The sequence below is a fragment of the Podarcis cretensis genome (genome assembly GCF_951804945.1).
Source record: "Podarcis cretensis genome assembly, chromosome: 2".
NCBI lineage: Eukaryota > Metazoa > Chordata > Lepidosauria > Squamata > Lacertidae > Podarcis > Podarcis cretensis.
Window position 1 is genome coordinate 75,120,690 of NC_137171.1, and position 20,038 is coordinate 75,140,727.

The window sequence follows — 20,038 nt, forward strand, 5'->3', positions numbered from 1 at the left end:
TATATACACATTAGTGGCTTAAAACGCAGCGAGATCATTTCCCCCCACTGCAGTTCAAGTCACATTTGCACGTGCAGTACGTGCCACGCAGGGGACAAAGCTGTCTTCACTTGATGCACATTACCTGCTTTATTTTCCTACACCTGCAACTCCCCCAAACTCCTATTCAAGGAAGCTGACATCTATGCACGTGCTGTCATCTGCCCATGAGCAACAGCTGTTTGACCTGCACAAACTTCAGATTAATCATGGCTTGTTTTCAAATTGAATGGAAGCTGTCTTGAGGGGAAATGCATCAAACAGAAGTAAATCTGAAGAAACTATGGATTACATGTAGATCGTAGCTAACTTCATGTGCACCCAGCTTTGAATACCAGTGGTGGGAGCACACTGAAGATGGAGTAAATGGTAATGTGTGGCTTTTGGCTTTCTGCTATGATTTTATAACCCCCCTTCCATTTTTTAAAAAAGTAAATTCTTCCCTGGTATATGATTACAGTGGTACCTCGGGTTACATACGCTTCAGGTTACATACGCTTCAGGTTCAGACTCCGCTAACCCAGAAATAGTGCTTCAGGTTAAGAACTTTGCTTCAGGATGAGAACAGAAATCGTACAGCAGCAGGAGGCCCCATTAGCTAAAGTGGTGCTTCAGGTTAAGAACAGTTTCAGGTTAAGAATGGACCTCCAGAACGAATTAAGTACTTAACCTGAGGTACCACTGTACAAAGGAACAGCTGCTACCTTTCCAGACAGATGGACAGATACACACCAAAGTAAAACAAAATAAAAACAGTTTAAGGGCTGAAAAAAGGCCCTTGGTTATTTGACATAATATCTTTGGGGATACTGCCATCATGTGGCTTACTGATGCTCAGTTTCTTGCCATATTTTTTCATCATCTTGGTGCCCTCCAGTTCAAAAATCTTCTTGGTTATCTTCCTGGATAAATGGGACAGAGGGTGGGGAAGCAAATACAAATAAACTTGCACAATCTTTAGTACCACAGGGCTGACTAAATATTTTAAATGGTTAGATGTGCAGCAGGCCCATGAGTTCTGCAGTCTGTGAGGGCCCTGATCCAGAGAAAGGGATAACCATAAGGGTGGAGGGGGCTTTGTAGACCACGCCCCTGCTTGATGCATGCAGGCACTCCTGCACTAGAAATGGTCCCATCACTAGTTTTTATTTTTTTATTTTTAAAAAGTAGCCTTTTCAAAATCAAATTCTTTCCCATTGCCCAAGGATAAGAAAAAAAATATATTACTGTATTCACGGATTCTTGAAAATAAAATAGTTTATTCTTGGGAAATCCCCCAGCCTCTCCTTGAAGCAAGAATCCACCACTTCTCTAGGTAATTGGTTCAACTGTCAAACTGCTCTTTCCATCAAAAGTAATCTCGTGCCCCTTTAAGCTTAGTAGATCTGGCCTTTGAGGGCAGCAGAGAATAAGTCTTTTGCCCTCTAGTTCTATAACGACAGCCATTCAGGTAACGAGAAGAGTGCTATCATTATCATATACCCCACCTGTGCCTTCCCTTCTACAGGGTAAATATAATCAGTCAGTTCAACCTTTCCTCATAGGATTTGTGTTCTGTATTGGTGACTGTCTTCATTACCCCGCCCCCCCATGAACCTGTTCTTTTTTGTCTATATTCCAACGAGGACACATTACTCCAGTTGAGACGTGACTTGGTTTGTGCACTCTTCCATCAGTTTAATTCTGCCATCCTATGCACGCTTACAGGGATGCGGGTGGCGCTGTGGGTTAAACTTGCTGATCAGAAGATTGGCAGTTCGAATCCCCATGACGGGGTGAGCTCCTGTTCCTCGGTCCCTGCTCCTGCCAACCTAGCAGTTCGAAAGCATGTCAAAGTGCAAGTAGATAAATAGGTACCGCTCCGGCGGGAAGGTAAACGGCGTTTCCGTGAGCTGCTTTGGTTCGCCAGAAGCGGCTTAGTCCTGTTGGTCACATGACCCAGAAGCTGTACACTGGCTCCCTCGGCCAATAAAACGAGACGAGCGCCACAACCCCAGAGTTGGCCATGACTGGACCTAATGGTCAGGGGTCCCTTTACCTTTTCATGCACGTTTACACAGGGCGGGGCTTCCTTCTTGCCACCTCTGCAACCTCAACCCCCATTACCTGGGCGCAATTCCTACTGGGTGCAGAGCTCCCGAATAGCCATGGCGAGGATTAGTACAGTGGTACCTCGGGTTAAGTACTTAATTCGTTCCGGAGGTCCGTTTTTAACCTGAAATTGTTCTTAACCTGAGGTACCACTTTAGCTGATGGGGCCTCCCGCTGCCGCCTCCGGAGCACAATTTCTGTTCTCACCCTGAAGCAAAGTTCTTAACCCGAGGTACTATTTCTGGGTTAGCGGAGTCTGTAACCCGATGTACCACTGTACTCTCAAACCTCATGGAGGCTTGCTTCTGGCTAGGCATGCAGAGGACTTCCGCCGCAAGCTGAACCGATTCCCCGCTTAAGGTTGTGACTGCTAGGGAGAAATGCAGACACAGAAATATGCAAAGTAGTGGCGGGCTGCTTCCCAGAGTCGTATCCTCACCGCTTCAGGACAGCTTAAAGTTTATTTGTTTTTTATCTATCGCTAGATTTGTATCTCACCCTTCGCCCGAAGATCACAGCACAGAACAACTTCACAAATACAAATATAGAAAAACGAAACGAGAACACAAAATATATAATAAAACAAAATCAAACCAGTAGCAACGGTCCCCCCCGCCCCCACTCAATTATTTCTCTAACCGAATTCGCCAGCACATCTGCAGGCTCAAAGCTCTTGAAACTCCGCCCAAACCGGAAACCTCCAACCCTTTCCGCCCGGGACTTTTCTTACTGCGTCGCGACTTATCTTTCGCCGCGCTCCATTTCCCTCTTCCTACGTCCGGGCGGACGCTGTGCGTCTCGAGTCGCGCCGAGATGACGTGTTCAAGAGGCGGCGCCGTGAGCGTGAGGGGTCCTGTTGTTGTAGGTGGCGGCGGAGTGAAATTGGAGCCTCTCAAAGGGCGGGCGGTGGCGGGTGGCCGAAGCTGGAGGTGGGCGGGCAGGTGGGTCTGTGAAGGGCCTGGGGCCGGTCATGGCGCTGGGGCCTGACCCAGGAGGAAGATGAATAAGGGCTGGCTGGAGCTGGAGAGCGACCCTGGTGAGTGAATATGGGAGCCCCCCACCCCGCGGTCGCCGGGGGGTCGTGAGGGGGAGGCCTCGGGGAGGGGAGGGGGGAGGTGGGGGCAATGAAGAGGTGGGGGCGGGCGGTGGGTGGACCCGGAGAAGGGGGAGAGAGATGTGCTGCTTCTCTCCCCCCCCTCCACTTGGGAATCGGGAGGGTGGTGGATTAGGATACCTGGCTAAGGCGGGTGGTGGCTAAAAGCTTGTTCTTGTGGGGTGCATTGATAGCGAGAGAGAGGTTGGCGGTAAAATTGGGCTGTCCCTATGTGTGGCAGTGCACAGAGGGCGGCTATAACTTTTAAGGGGATTCATCAGGAGGAGTTGGGGCATGCAATGTCTATGCTGTGCCACCCAATGGCAGGCGACTTTATATCCTGATGATATGTTGCCTTGTGGTTGCCCAAGATAAGTGGGCAGCAAGGCATGTTAGGTCCCATAACATTGGATGTGAGATGGTGGCCTATTTGGAGATGTCCAAAACCAGGTTCATATTGGTCTGCGTATGTGTATGCCCTTCAGCTGAATGGAGCCCTTTTATCATCATTTTGACAGGGCACGTTTTTATGCCGTTGTACTGCCCCTGTAATGTGGAATGCCCTTCCCTCTGCCACACATGAAGCAGCAGCCATCATGTGGTTCACATGTCCTATGAAGACTTATCCTTTTGGCCAGGCTTTCCTTGACCCATAAGTTTGGACCCTGTTTTACAAGCTTGAACTCTTTGGATTTCTGTTTTATTTGATTTTATGCACTTTTCCGTTACTGTTTTGTAGGTTTTGTTCTTTTTAAATTATATATTTGGTACCTTTAAGCCAGCTGTACTCTACCTTGGGTCACTAGATAGTGTTGGACTACAACTCCCATCAACTCTGACCACTGGTCCTGCTAGCTATGGATGATGAGAGTTACAGTCCAACAATATATGGGGGCCCAAGGTTGAGAAAGGCTGATTGATGGTACACGACTTAGATTTTTAAAATATTAAGTGCTTTATAAACATTTCTAAATAAAAAAACTCATGTCTTTGTCTTTCTACAAATCGAACTCTACTTGTCAGATTCATGTGAAAGAAGTCTAAATACTTAATAACAAACAGTGAGAGTAAGGCTTGAAATGTACCTTATTCCAACCAATTAGAAGGATGCACCATGTAAGGTTGACGCATATTTTTCTGGAAATGTGGAATGCTAGAATACAACAGCCAACACTGTTGTAACAATAGATGCTTTCTATAGAAAACAGCTGAGGCCTTCTGCAGGGGAAAGACTTATTATTAACATGTATATGCTGTCTGTTTTTCAAGCTAGTGTATGCTTCACCACAGCTGAAAAAAATTAAGTATGTGTCCCAATTATTGCACTGTTTAGCTTGTGTTAGATTAGCTCAAAAATTAACCAGAGTTACTTTAAAAAACAAACCAACAAGAAATAGATTGGCTCAGAATATAATCCAATCTGACTTTGGAAATTGTCCCCCAGCTAGCCAGCCCTCTGGCCCTCAGCCCCTGTGCCTTACCCGTGCTGTGCTGATGAGAAGTGGGTTTTTACCCTTACTCAGGCTGCAAAGCTCTACAAGTGACCTTGCACCAGTTACCCACCAACCTTCACAGGTTTGTTCTCTCATCCATCCACATCAATGTGAACGCTTTGGTGAAACGGTGGGATATAAAAGTGAAAAATAATATTACACATCTGAATTCTTTATGAAGGTGCCCAGTAGTATGACTAAATAATTTCTAGTCATGATTTTGCGTTTAACATTCATAGTGAAATAAATGCTAAAAGTTTCTTTCTGAAGAATACATGAATTGGTCAGTAAGTAATTTTCTGTCTTGTATTCTTTTGTAGGGCTCTTCACTCTGTTAGTAGAGGATTTTGGTGAGTATGGCAACTGGTAGTCTATGAATGATACTGAATGTTAGTCATATTCAGAGTAGCCTCACTGAAATAAATGAATTGAGTTAATTCCTTTTGTTTCATTTGGACTACTCTATGACTAACATTGGATATCACCTTGCTAATATTCCTTGACTGCTCCTTCCCACATGGTGACTCCTGCTATATCTTCTTGTAGGTGTTAAGGGGGTGCAAGTTGAAGAAATCTATGATTTACAGAGCAAATGCCAAGGGTAAGTTAGTAATCATTATATTGATTTGAGAAAGGCAAAATATCCTTCTGATGTTTGTGAATAATCACATTGTGTAAAGATCTGGCTCAGCCATAAGTGCTTAGCAAAGGGCTTGGCAATCAGTGGATAAACAGTGCTTTGTGGCTGTGCTTTTGCTCTCACACCTCTCAAACGTGGTCTGTGTGGGAGATAAAGATTTGACCCACCAAATAGATCTAGTTTCCCACCCCTGCCAAACCTTCTGTAATGCAGTACAACCATGTAAATAAGCACATACAAGTTACTAGCCTTCTTAGAAGATAGTAGCATTCCTGGTCAGCTATGGCAACCAGGTTAGTGTTTAAATACAAGACTGCTGTAGCTTAGAGTAGTACAAAAATAGTGAGTAAAGCATAGACAATTAAATGTAGATAACTAACTTTCATTCAGAGTAAACCTACCCGAATTAATGACCATTACTAATTTAGGTCCAGTTATTTAAATGGGTCTACTTGGAGTAAAAGTTAGCTGAATACAACCCAAGGTCTATGTTAGATTGTAGCTATTTCTGTTGGTCGCTGTCACTATTTGGGAGTATCAGGAATGATGCAATAATGGGGATTTGTAATGTGGTATGGTTGACTTTGTCTACTCCCCCACTGCTTTTACCAGCTATAGTTATTGTTTAAATGACTGAAGCTCTTAGGCTGGCATGTGTGAATGACTAGAGAACTGTTAAAATAAATGCTTCAAAAGTGATACAGCTTCATTGGTGCCCTGCTGTCTCCATTCTTTTCTTCAGGCCAGTCTATGGGTTTATCTTCCTTTTCAAATGGATTGAAGAGCGCCGATCACGACGGAAGGTCTCAACTCTGGTAGATGAGACATCAGTGATTGATGATGACATTGTAAATAATATGTTCTTTGCTCATCAGGTGAGCTGACATGGATGAAGAAAGAAGGATCTCCCCAGTTGGGTAGAGACAGGGTTTAATGTGAGCCAGTCTAATACTTGGCACTGAAAACAAATCCCCAGGATCCAATCTGCAATATGTGAATTACTGTTCAAGAAGACTGCTTTTGAGTATGTGCAGAGTGTCAACTCCTCATCACTGAGTGACCACAGTTGACTACAGCCAATTTGAGATCAGGGATATGGCCTTCCATGATGGAAGGCTCCAAGTCTTATTTCATAACTTGGTTACAGAATAGAGCATCCTCATATTCAGAGTAGGGAATTTCACCTTCCAGCCCTTGTGTTGGTATTCATTCATTAATTCCCAGAGCCTGCCATAACCACAATTTCTTACTTACCTTCAGTTACTTAACTTATTACTTTATTTACTCTGTCCATTTCCATAAAACTGCCCTTCACTGTGGCCTGGTTCAGACAACACATCCCCATGGTTTATCAGACTAAGGTTGTGATGACAGAACCAAGCCAGTATCTTTCCCTCCTTGTGTATCTGCTGGTTTCTTAGCTAGATACCTAAAATATTCACTGAAATCCGAAACTCGCAGACAAAAAAAACCAAAACATACAATTGAATTGATATCATAAGTCAAATTTCTATCTCTGCTTAGCATGTTCAGATCTGCTTGTAATATATACTTTCAGCATGATTTATGCTGAAGATGGAAATGATTCAGAAGAATATACTGAAAATGAAACATCTGTTAGTAGGCTCCTGTTTTCTTGTGGGTTGAACTATTCCAAAGGTATTACAGCTTTCTGATTTAGCTGTCTTGCACACTCCTCAGTCACCATCTAACACAACTGGGGACAAACAAGTCAATACAGTGGGTGTTATCTGTTAGCACCTTGGTGTGCTTACTTCAGTGACTTTCTCTGTCAAAACTTCTCTTGAATAAGGGTGTCATTGTTACTAACGTGGTCTGATTTGTGTAGGTTGATATTTTTAGGTGTGTGGGCCTTGCATCAGGGAGTTGAATTCTATGGTGTTTTGATTCCTTCCAGTTTTGACTGCGACCTCTAACCATTACCATGCATTAAGAACCATATGTTTAGCTTGTAGGCATCAATAGCTACACTGGTAGATTTATGTTTAGTGTTGATGACTGTTTCATTGCTTTGTTTTTCAAAATGTTTGTAAATATTATGTTTTATAGCTGATCCCCAATTCTTGTGCCACACACGCGTTGTTGAGTGTCCTCCTGAACTGCAACAGTGTAGACTTGGGGCCAACTCTGAGCCGAATGAAGGAGTTCACAAAAGGGTTTAGTCCAGAGGTATGATGCAGCAGGGTGCATTGAGGGTGGGATAATCTGAAATTGGGATGCGGGTAGTGCTGTGGTCTAAACCACTGAGCCTAGGGCTTGCCGATCGGAAGGTCAGCCGTTTGAATCCCAGCAATGGGGTGAGCTCCCGTTGCTCAGTCCCAGCTCCTGCCAACCTAGCAGTTTGAAAGCACGTCAAAGTGCAAGTAGATAAATAGGTACCGCTCCGGTGGGAAGGTAAACGCATGTTTCCATGCGCTGCTCAGGTTTCGCCAGAAGTGGCTTAGTCATGCTGGCCACGTGACCCAGAAAAATTGTCTGCGGACAAATGTTAGCTCCCTCGGCCAGTAAAGCGAGATGAGCGCCGCAAACCCAGAGTCATTTGCGACTGGACTTAACTGTCAGGGGTCCTTTACCTTTTTAAATCTAAAATCACTGTAATCTTCTGATCTCCCCAAGTGCTTTTATAAAACATCCTTTCTTTGTAGTGTCTTCTTTCCCAGCCAGTATGACTTAATCTCCATATTGTCTGATCAAACTGTGGTTGTAGTTGTCTCGCAAAACTCATGCAGATTATTTCTAAGTAAATTTTACTTAGCTTTTACTTAGAGAGTAGTCCTCCTGGCTAGCTGGAGTGGTGACCAAGCTATGCCATTCTGAATTCAATCACGAAGGGAGGTGGCATTGGGGGGGGGGCTTCCTTGCCTGATAAAGGTCTCTAGTGAAAATAAAGCTATCTTATCTTTTTGCTCTGTTTCCTCCCCACAGAGCAAAGGCTATGCCATTGGAAATGCCCCAGAACTGGCCAAGGCCCACAACAGTCATGCTAGGTAAGTGGGATCACAACGCAAAAATGCTTGCTGCAAAATAGACCACATCTATTCTGACTTCTTGTCTGTTGGTTTTTTGGTAGGCCAGAGCCCCGGCATTTGCCAGAGAAACAGAATGGGATCAGTGCGGTGCGAACCATGGAGGCTTTTCACTTTGTCAGCTACGTTCCCATTAAGGGGAGACTCTTTGAGCTGGATGGCCTGAAGGTTTATCCCATTGACCATGGTAAGGGACTCCACCTACTGTGCTTATCTGAAAAACTAAAAATGTTGGTCTGGCTGCAAGTTATTTGGAGTAATCAAAAATGTTGTTGGCACCCATCTTTCTTGAGAGACGGTAGGGTGCATCTCTGAGTTGTATGCCTGGGAAGTGTGTTAATGGAAGTCCTGGGCTGCCCAGAGGACAAGAACACCTCTCTCGGCCTCGCTGATGTGGTCCAAAGGAAAACAGAGCAATATATTCGGCACCAGCTTGGCTGCAGGAATTGCAGGAGGGAGGCTGTGTTTGCAGTTTTAGTCCTACTGTTCATTTGCTCGCAGTTGCTCTTTTCAGATGTTTTTGGTATATTTTGTATTTGTTGTATTATTACTCTGCAAATTCTTCTGGTGAGGCAGGAAAGAAATACATTAGAATCATAGAATCATAGAGTTGGAAGAGACCACAAGGGCCATCGAGTCCAACCCCCTGCCAAGCAGGAAACACCATCAGAGCACTCTTACTGCATTAAATCATTGCAGTAAGTAAAATAAACGATAGCAGAACTGTGTGCAAACTTATCTACGTAGATGGGCACATGTGAAAAAAGAAAAGAAAGTGGGCAAGAGAAGAGGTCGGAAGAAAAGTAAACTATGAATTAGCAAAGGTCTAGGAAATAGATGTACCTTGGGGAACTCGTTAAAGAGTGGGACTGAATCATGACTGGAGGCAACATCATATCTAAGGATTTCTGGGTATATTTTGTTACATCTTGGGGGTGTGAGGAGAGAGAATGGGCGGAAATGCCTTACTCTGGTAACCTCTGCAAATGGTTGAGTAGGAGAACAGCATTAGAAAGCACCTGGATACAATGGGAAGGAGTGGTTTGGTTTTTAATCTGAATGTGTTTCTGGGTTTTTATTTTCTTTAGATTTGATAACCTGTTCTGGGTCTCAGGGTTAGGCTGAAATAAACAGCTTAAAGGGGGACAATTTACATTTATTTTGTAAGTTGACTTTGCAGGTAGCATGGATGAATCTAGCCAACCACATGGGAAGCTCAGGTGAGCTCATTCCCAAGGGTTGTTGTACATGATAGGTCTTGCGATGGATTTCTTTACCTTAACTGAACCACCTTTACACACCCTGTTGCGTATGCAGTTCAAGCTCATTTAATCTGTTAGCATTTAATCTGATTTGATTTGATAGCAGGGACCTTTTCTTTCTTTCTTTCTACATTTACCTATTGCTTTTTCAGGGCCGTGGGCAGAAGAGGAGGAATGGACAGACAAAGCTCGAAGAGTGATCATGGAGAGAATTGGACTTGCCACAGCAGGGTAAATGATCAAAGTGCCATAGCATAGGAAGACCTTGTTCTTATGGTGGCCAGCCAGATGCCTATGAGAAGCCCATGAGCATGACATGTGCGCATTAGCAGTCTCCTGCTCGTGAGTCTATGTGCAGTCATTCAGAGGCATAGTGCCTCTGTTACTTGGGATGTTGCATAGCTGTCATGTTTAGTTAGGATCCTGTGATAAGTTAGGAGGGTGTGATTCAGAAGAGACAAGTCTTTCTCCTGGGATCTCACATTCTGTAGATCCTGCTTTGGTTCAGCTTTCTCCGGAAGGCCGTCTTCTGGTCCTAAGACATGTTGCACCTGCACTCCAATAGTTTTGTCCATTCAGTGCCATACACTGTGATGTTAGCATTGTGTGACAGAGGGAAATATACTGCTGCAAATACAGGGTGAGTCCTTTAAAAGAGGCCCTGTGGATACAGAGTACACATGTTCCATGGGTCCTCTTTTCAAAGACTCACCCTGTTCTTTGAATTGGGGCGCTTAGCACTTGATGCTGTCTTCCTGCAGGGAGCCATATCATGACATCCGCTTTAACTTGATGGCAGTCGTGCCTGACAGGAGGATGAAGTATGAATCCAAGCTGCATATCTTGAAGATGAACCGGCAAACTGTATTAGAGGCTTTGCAGCAGGTAAGTTTGGGATGAGCCTAGTAATTGAATCTCTTCTCTTGACTGCTTCTGGCTATCTGTATGTCTGTGTACAAGACTGATGTTGTTGAACCATTACTGGGGCTGCAGATTGTATACATTTTTCACCCACTTTCCCTCAATTTAGAAACACTGGAAGATGACTTCTGTATGTATAGAATTCAGGGAAGGCCCTCTGTGGGCTGGCCTCTGAGCCTGGCGTGGGAACCAAAATGAATCCTTTCTAAATCATTGCTTGAACCAAAGTCTTTCTGTACTACGTGTTTGTAAGTGCCACACTGTATTATGGCTTGTATTATGTACAAGAGTGCAGCAGGCAGCTGAGCAAGTAAGTTGCTGTACAGCCCATGTGAGATGCTAAGGAAGGAGTCATGTTTAATGTGGGGAAGGCTCAGAGAGCTGTTTCTCTCACTGTTTCCCTCCCCCTTTGCCGAAGTGGTGTTTAAAGGTGGTTGGGAAGCACTTCAGAGAGTGGTTTGGCGTCCTTCCCTCCATTAAACGTTTAATGAGCTGTGAGGGAAGCGGGGCTATGGAGAGGGAGTGGGGTGTTTGGTCAGGTGGGGGAAGAAAGGATGGTGGTTGGGGGGTTGGTGATCAGAGTGAGCAGTGGCAGCAGCCCCATATAATTCAGTAATAGCAGAAATAAATAAATAGTGCAAGAGGTTACATGGTTATCCTCCTCCTCCCCACTCCTGGCTGGCCTTTTCATTAAGGAAGCATGTTAACTGGGAACTGACATGTAGATGGGAACTTCATTGCTTTCCTTCTGTGTCTGTGGGTTTTTCCTTTTTGTGAATTGCTTTGTTCTATCTATATTCTTTCCTCACCAGCTAATCCGTGTGACGCAACCAGAGCTGGTCCACACCCAGAAATTCCTGGAGGCCCAGGCTTCTGAAGAGCCAAAGTCAGCAAACAGCAAACCCCCCACCGCCCTGCCACTGGGGCGAGTGCAGCTGGTCCCCGAGAGCTCACAAGCAGGTATGGGGAAATGTAGAAGGGGGGTGTGGAGTGCGGAGAACAAAGAACCATGCTCAGAATGGGATATGTTTTTAGATGTTTTTAACTGTTTGTAAGTGTGTGTGTGTTTATTTATTTTATCATTCTGATGTTTGCCACCCTGGGCTCCTTTGGGAGGAAGGGTGGAGTAGAAATGTAACAAAATAAACTTGGCTTATTAAGGATCCATTCACTAAGTGAAAGCCACTGAGAGCCTGATTTTACTATTTAAACAAAATAAATAAATAATACTTTAGCCCAGTGATGGGCAAACTTGGCCGTCCAGCTGTTTTGGGACTACATTTCCCATCATCCCTGACCACTGGTCCTGTTAGCTAGGGATGATGGGAGTTGTCCCAAAACATCTGAAGGGCCAGGTTTGGCCATGCCTGCTTTAGCCCGTCCCTTAGTGCAAAAACAGGGTTGCAAATTGTAGGCATTTGTATCAGATTTAAGTGTCTCTGTTTGCCTTTGTTGGATTTGGGGTAAGCGTGTGGTGTTCTGGAATGGAGTGCTTGCTCAGTGCATCTGAAAATGTCTCATTGGAGGTGTATGCATTTACTCACTAAGCAAGTGTAAATGCTCTCAAATGGGAAAATAAAAGAGAGGTGTTCTTTCCAGAGAGCACTGAGGAGTCTGGAGGCCAGGATCAGCCTTCATCAACCCAGAGCCCTCCAAGCAAATCCAAGCTGGGCAATAAGCTACCTGTGAGCAGCATCAATGGGGCACTGGCCAACCCTAGCCCTATTATGCAGAGACTGCCAGCTTTCCTGGATAACCACAATTATGCCAAGTCACCCATGCAAGTAAGTATAGGGGAGCTATGCTGAACACAAGTATCTCATTCAAGTTTCTGGTTTACGAATCTCCAGTTGACAGTGACTTGTTGTCAAGCTTTCTTTTACATGCCAAATTGAAACAAATCGTTAACATGAGAATCTCCCTTCGGTATTTATTTATTTTTTAAAGCTTTTCTACATAGGTGGCTGCCATTGCTTTGTAGGTTGTTCCACTGAAGTTCCACTGGCTCTTAGCTTGTCCATTAGTGGGTATGAAGTAGGAACATTCCTATGTTGTGAATAAATGGCTGTCAGTGGCTGCTAAGCACCGTGGCTGTGTTCTGTCGGAATAGCCATCTCTGTCTCTGAATATCAGTTGCTGGGAAGTACAAGTGGGACATGAGAGCTCATATCCTGCTTTCTGTGAGCATCTAGTTAGTCACTGGGAGAACAGGATGGGCCATTGGCCTGATCTAGGGTTCCCATATTTCAATCAGTGAAAATAGAGACAGAAAGGTTGTTAAGCTTTTTCTGTTGTTGAGCTTATTCGGCAAGATCACATTTATTTATTTTTTGCCATTTTTGAGCTATTTTAATGAGAAATTTGGCACTACAGATATGGGCTTAAAAAGCTGGTTTCTCAGGGCTCGGGTGATGCCTGGGATATTTCTTTGCGAAGGACTGTTGGTTAAATGAGGGGCTTTTGAGGGCAGTAGATCCTCCCAGATTGCATTCCTAAGGTGTGTTCTGATATGCAATGCAGGAGGAAGAGGACCTTGCAGCAGGAGTGGGCCGGAGCCGGGTCCCAGTACGGCAGCACCAGCAGTACTCGGACGAGGAGGATGACTATGATGAGGAGGAGGAGGAGGAAGTTTGCAATGCCAATCCCACCATGAGGTAATGGTGATTCATTCTCCCTTTTCTCCTCTATAGGCATAGAATAGAGGGTGGGAGCTTTTCAATGCAAGTCAGTGATTATTTTTCAAAACCAGCATTTTCAGTTGCTATATTTGGCTTTGATTTGAAGCCTCACTCCCTTGTGAAAGGAGATTTTAAATTTCAGAGGTTTAATTGTTTTAAATTTTGCGTATTCTATTGTTGTAAGCTGATTTGAGACCTACCTGGTGAAAAGTGGGATACAAACTGTTTAAACTAGAGTTTCCCAAACTTGGGTCTCTAGATGGTTTTGGACTACAACTCCCATCATCTCTAGCTAGTAGGACCAGTGAGCAAGGATGACAGGAATTGTAGTCCAAAAACAGCTGGAGACACAAGTTTGGGAAACACTGATTTAAACAAACAGACAAATCCTTTACAGTAGAGACTCCTGGTGTTCTGCATTTTTAAATTGTATATTACTGAATGTGAATATGGAATACTGTGATGTTTTGATTGTTTCCATCAGACCTGTTATGGCTGATATTTTCTGCTCCTATTGCCCTTCAATCATTCTCAATTGATCTTCCTCTCTTGTTCCCCAATCTTGAACAGATACAAGCGGAAGGGCCCAGTGAAGCAGGAGCCCCTGGTGGGGAGTGCAGATGGCCAGCTCTCCATGCTGCAGCCCAACACTATTAATGTCCTAACTGAGAAGCTCAAGGAAACACAGAAGGATCTCTCCATCCCCCTGTCAATCAAGACCAGCAGTGGAGGCACTGCTGTTGCTGCTGTTGCCCATTCCCAACCATCTCCTACACCCAGCAATGAGAGTACGGACACTGCCTCAGAGATTGGGAGTGCCTTCAATTCCCCACTCCGCTCCCCCATCCGCTCAGCCAACCCTACTCGTCCCTCCAGCCCTGTCACCTCTCACATCTCCAAGGTGCTGTTTGGGGAGGAGGATAGCCTTCTGCGTGTGGACTGTATACGCTACAATCGAGCTGTGAGGGATTTGGGGCCTATCATCAGCACAGGCTTGCTGCACCTCACAGAGGATGGGGTTTTCTGCCCACTTACTATAACAGGTAAGGTTCAGGGGAAGGGCTGTAGCCCCTGTACTCCTGTAACTACTGGAGCAGACGGTTCTGACTCTATGATGAGCAGTGAGAGAATGACCAATGGTTTCCAGTTAGATACCAAAGGCATAAGAATAGAACAAAAAGCTGTTTGGTAGGGGTGTGCTGATCCTGATTCAGTTCAAAACCCAGTTCAGTCGAGAGTGATTTGGAGGCTATCCATTTCAGTTCTCTGTTCAAATCCTGATTCAGAAGTTTTCCATCTTATAGAAACATAGGACAATGAGTTTTCATGCTAGGCACATTTAAAGTTTAAACACACCCACCCCAAGAGGAACCATCTATGTATGTGTTAATTTTGGGTAGAATTGGATGAAATTTGCAGGCATGATAGTCTCTTCTAAGGAGATGAATCCTGCCAAACTTCAGAAGGAGAAACTGCAAGGACAGGTTTTGTTTAGAAAAGTTAAAAGGCTCACTTAATTTTTCCTGTTTTTTAAAGGGATGACGTTTATGAAAACAGCATATAGAGGTACTCTTAGGTTTGAAACCTGCCAGGTTACAGAGAAAAAGGCCCATGTGGGGTTTTTTTGCTAGGCGCCTTTAAAAGCTTTTTTGGGTGTAGGGATGAACCTGCAGTTTGGTGGGCAATGATTATGAATATGGCATATATTGTGGAGGTTCCCCTAACTTCTGCAGTTTGTTGGTGAGAGCATTACAGCAAAAGTCTGCTCTTCCTTTTTCCAGAGTTCCTTTTTCCATCACTAAGAGTCTGGCTCATTGCTGATTCTGGAAGCAGAGCCAAAGTACTATCAGATAATCTTCACAACTTCTCTCCTCCCAAAGCATGTGTGAACTGTGTCGAAGCAAGGCATATGCTTATGAGTAATCCCTATAGAAGGGCCCAGTGTTGACTTGATGTGACTATAGCCTTGGCCTAGGACTATGCATGGGATAGTTCTCAAAGGAGGAATATGAGTATGACCTGTGCTCAAAACATGTATTTAAACACTACAGAAGTACTTAAACCATTTGTGTATTTTCCTAAATGTTAATGTCACTTCCTGGCATTTCTGGCTACTTGATTTGATGTTGATGTTTTATTGTTATGTTGTGCTTATATGCAGCTGTGTTTTATTTTGTAAACTACTTTGGTATTTCTTTGAAATGAAAAGTGGTATACAATGGTTTTAATAAGATGAATCCACCCTGTGTGTTAGAATTGTAAAGTTGGAAGGGACCCCAAGGGTCACCTAGTCCAACTCTCCTGCAGCATTCCTCCTTTTTGCTCTCTTCTCCACTGATACCAGATGGTGGGAAAAACTCCTCATCTTCTAGCAAATCCAGTGAAGAGCTTCAGTCCACTGTCAAACTAGAAGAGAGAGACTCAAGTGAAGCAAATGACAGCAAGGAGAAGGCTGGACTTGGTCGGTCTGGTGATCTCCCTTGTGGGGAAAAGTATTCTCCTAAAGTAAGCATTTCTACCCCTGCTCCCCTCCCTCCCCAAGACAGCTGATACCCGTTGGTAGTATGAGTTTTAGATGCTGCAATTCCTCACAGTTATGCTTCAGACCAGGCATCCCCAACCTGTGGCCCTCCAGATGTTTTGGCCTACAATTCCCATGATAGCCAACAGGACCAGTGGTCAGGGATGATGGGAATTGTAGTCAAAAACATCTGGAGGGCTGAAGGATTGGGGATGCCTGCTTCAGACAGTCCAAGGTCTATGAGACTGTGTAACACTAAACCTTGCAGCTTGTTAATTTCCTACATTACTGCTGGTGGCTTTTTCCCCTTCTTCCTTGCTGCCGTTAGGTAGAACAACTTCCCCCCGTTGCAGCCTCTCTTAATATGGTTTCTGGACTGAGTACCCGCCGCCCGGGGAGCTACTCTATGAGTTACAAAATGCCCTGGTCTGGCACTGAAGCTATGAGATGTTCTTTGTGCTTCATGTGAGATTGTTCTAGATGGTGCGTTGTTTTTTCTGCTGACTTTGCAAGTCGAGAAAACACTGTTGGGGATTGGGTGTGTTCATATGTCCCTGTTTTGGCTCTGGCAGGAGCTGCTGGCACTGCTGAAATGTGTGGAAGCCGAAATAGCTAACTATGAAGCCTGTTTAAAGGAGGAGATAGAGAAAAGGAAGAAGTTCAAGGTATTCTAGCAGGGTGTTTCATCTTGGGGGGTAATCATGAGATGACTTTCCTTCACCATGACCACAGTTTCTGATATGAAAAGAAGTCTTCAGAAAAGCAAAATCAGAATACATCATACCAGGAGTCCATTCATGATGCTAAGCTACTGCTTTTTTGGCTGGGTTAGTAATATTTGCACAGTGCCTCTTGCCTGAAGCTGGAAATCTCATTGTCTATTACTTATTATACATCTACTAAAAACTGGAGAAAATGGGGCTTTGCCATAGTTCTTCATTTGTGGGCACTGGTGTGCCACTGGATATAATTTCCCAAGCTTATTTTGGATAAGATACAGTAGACCTAATTCACATATACTGCCAGTCAGCAACATGAAAGTTAACATTGGCAAACATTTTCTCTTGGCTGCTTTGACTATAACTGCTGAAGTGATAATTCTCTTCCACCTTACTGACTCTTCCCCTTAGATTGATGACCAGAGAAGAACTCACAATTATGATGAATTCATATGCACCTTTATCTCTATGCTGGCACAAGAAGGTAAGATGCCTGTTGAGCAGTCCTGGCATCAGGGACTGTTCTTTTGGTCTTCACTTGCATTTTGGAAACTGCAGCTTTGATTCTAAATCTCCTCCCTTTGAAGGCAGTATCCAGAAAGCGGACCTTTGAAGAGTTTCCATGTTTGGGCATGCTTTTTTAAATAATTCCTGATTATCCATATAATGCTCCTGACTATCTAACCGTCCCTCTGGTACAGAATTGAAGACTTGTATAGTTTACTTTGAAGGACAGTATGTCTTAAAATGCACCTTAAATATGAATATTGTAATCTTTAGAGGACTGGCTATGGAAGCTTTAGTTCACCAACCTTTATGCTACAATAAATCTTTGGTTTAAGGTCCCAAGACTTTTGTTTGGCAAGTAAAGCTATTTCCCTAGAATTTGTGTTTTGAAGTGGCTAAAAAGGAAAGAACATTCCTAACTGCATAACAATTGTTTCTCTTTAGCTAACCTTTCAAACTCTCTTCCTGCAGGAATGTTGGCTAGCCTTGTTGAACAGAACATCTCTGTGCGTAGGCGGCAAGGGGTCAGCATTGGGCGTCTCCACAAGCAGCGGAAGCCTGACCGGCGGAAACGTTCCCGGCCGTATAAAGCCAAGCGTCAGTAGCACCGGCCTTTGGACAGTACGTTGTGTTCACTGCTTGTCACTTTGGTCATCTGGTGCACATTTCAGGCTCTACCAGCTGGGCAGTGCCCAGGAGACGGGCTTTGCACTGAACATCTCTGTTCAAATAATCAGTGTTAGTGTAATGTTACATGCAAATCCACCTGCATTCAAATGGGCTGTAGATGTTCCTCTTAATGGTGGTGACTATGTGGGCATTCCAGTGTAACTTTTCTCCAAACCCTAAGGACCAGGACCACTTGAGGATCCTACTTAACACAGCACTTGAATTTGCTACTCAGTGTCCTAAATCCGTCTGCAGTATATCTTGCAGTAGCCAATGGCATCCTTCAGAAGCTCTGTAGGGAGATTATTGGAAAAGGAGAAACCAAATTCCTGCCACCTTCTAGAAGGGCATTGCAGCAGGAGTTGGTGTGGTGTTGGGTTCAGTTTTCCCAGCAAAAAAGGAACTGGCTATGTATTGTTTCTGGCCAGTGCCGATGGCTCTGGGTTCTCCTGGGAGGCTATTATCTATTTTCTGTATTAAAATGTATATATATTTTTTCTGAGCCATATTATCATTGTAGTAGACTACAGGTGGCCATCTACCCTTTTCCAGGAATCTATTATGTGCATTGGAAGGGATGCTGTCCACTTGAAGGTCAGGCTTCTTTGCTCCTCCTTTGCAGAAGGTCTTTCAGTTCAGTATCAGTCCTGTTAATGTTTCTCTGGGTGGTTTCTTCAGTTGTTGCAGGAACAGGGAGAGGAATTTCTGAAACGGGCGGTGGGTGCCCAAAGTAAGGACACAGTGTGACTCACAATTTATAGGGGTGTATACCTTGAAGTGTGTGCTGCTTTCTGTTATATTTTTCTGTTTGTTAGCCATGCACAGAAAAGGATCAGAATGATCAATCATACGAGATTATTTCCCCCTTCCTGATCTTGGGGGTTGATAAACTGTAGCCTCAGGTCCCCCTTGAAAGTCCCTTGGCTTTTGCTCAGATTATGCTGCATAAAACCACCCTTTATGAAGTTAAAGCAATGCTGAGACAAACAGTTGAAATGGGTGGATTAGTGTCATGATATGCTAGAAGTAACATAGGTATTTGTTCTGTTTTCTCTTTGCTCTCTGGAACTGTTAGACCACCAAAAAAAATCAGGTGGGTAGGAATCATGACAGTGGTCTCTCTGTGTGATTCCCCAATGCATGTGGCAAGTGGAATAAAGGAAGAAGCCCCAGAAAAGCAGCTCCTTCACTGCTGCCAGTGAATGTGAAGTGACCCTTTTTATGGGTTGTTAACACTTCTGAGGCACAGACAGGAAGCAGACTGTTGATGAAAGGGCTACCGTTGGATAATTGGTTTTCCTTGTATGCTTTTATAGTGAAAAGTGAGACAGGGCAAGAAGTAGTAGTTTTCTCAGCAGTGGTGGCAGTGATCAACGAGGGAGGAGTTATGCCTTTAGCATGGGTGATGGCCAAGGCAGAGACAGCTGGATCATCAGTGTGCAGGTATACCTGGGATTGTGGACACTGCTCAGCAGCCCTACACCTGCATACTCAGTCACCCTCTGCTGCTGCTACTTGCCAGCAAGGGTGTACAATCCCCCCCCCCCCCCCCAGTTCTACCTCATTGCCAGTCTTTTGCTGCAGCAGCAGGCTTAATGGTAAAAGATAGGCAAGCTGGATAATCAGCACGGCAGCTCTACTGCCACCACAGCCGACCTGAGACCTTCTTGTCTACTGTGTCCTGTGAAAATAGAGTACAAACCTCAGTTCCTGAATGGCTCCATTTTTTAATGATTCGGCACCCGAACACCAAAAACCTGGAAGTAAATGCTCTGGTTTTCAAACATTTTTCGGAAGCCGAATGCGGCTTCTGCTTGAGTGCAGGAAGCTCCTGCAATCAATCGGAAGCCGTGCCTTGGTTGCTGAACATTTCAGAAGCCGAAGAGGCTTCTGGAATGGATTACTTTCGACAAACGAAGCTTGACTGTACATGGTAAATGCAGCAGCGTTCATATTGAAGAGAGAGACCAGGACCCACCTGCAAGTTTGCTGTAGGCTATGCTTGCTGGTAGTCATAGGCTATCATAGGATTTCTGGAAAAAATTCTCTTTTGCTGAAACTCATTCCATGAACATGTATAGTTGAGTCTTCTTTTGTAATACCAGAAATGATTAGTGGAAAGCAAAAGAAGACCACAAGCTGAGGAGTGAAAGGACACCCAGTGATTCCTGAGATGGTAGTGCAGCTGAGAGCAGAACTGCATTTGCTTTCTCTGAAAATATGTACAGATGCTGACTGTAGAATTATTATTTTTTATATGTTGACAGAATCAACTGTCTTTTGTTTTGTCAGTTTCAAGTGCTGTAAATACCAGTTCTGGGTCAGAAAATAAAATGTATACCCATCTGAAGATTTCTC

General features: G+C 44.3%; 1 protein-coding gene and 1 long non-coding RNA gene across 2 annotated transcripts; one reads left to right on the forward strand and one right to left on the reverse strand.

The window, feature by feature from the left end:
- Positions 1-2,123: 2,123 nt before the first annotated feature.
- On the reverse strand, positions 2,124-2,949 carry LOC307211034. Its single transcript, XR_013836251.1, has 3 exons — positions 2,861-2,949; positions 2,419-2,500; positions 2,124-2,211 (listed from the first exon to the last, which is right to left on the reverse strand). It is a non-coding gene; the product is annotated as an uncharacterized lncRNA (long non-coding RNA).
- A 55-nt stretch (positions 2,950-3,004) lies between these two features.
- On the forward strand, positions 3,005-20,030 carry BAP1 (BRCA1 associated deubiquitinase 1). The gene is made up of 17 exons (XM_079967231.1): positions 3,005-3,166; positions 5,037-5,066; positions 5,263-5,317; positions 6,099-6,231; positions 7,427-7,546; positions 8,303-8,364; positions 8,448-8,590; positions 9,818-9,896; positions 10,427-10,550; positions 11,399-11,546; positions 12,186-12,370; positions 13,107-13,240; positions 13,835-14,307; positions 15,609-15,769; positions 16,358-16,450; positions 16,916-16,988; positions 17,483-20,030. The coding sequence occupies exons 1-17, from the start codon at positions 3,130-3,132 to the stop codon at positions 17,614-17,616; spliced, it is 2,184 nt and encodes a 727-aa protein (XP_079823357.1). The 5' UTR covers positions 3,005-3,129; the 3' UTR covers positions 17,617-20,030.
- Positions 20,031-20,038: the final 8 nt, after the last annotated feature.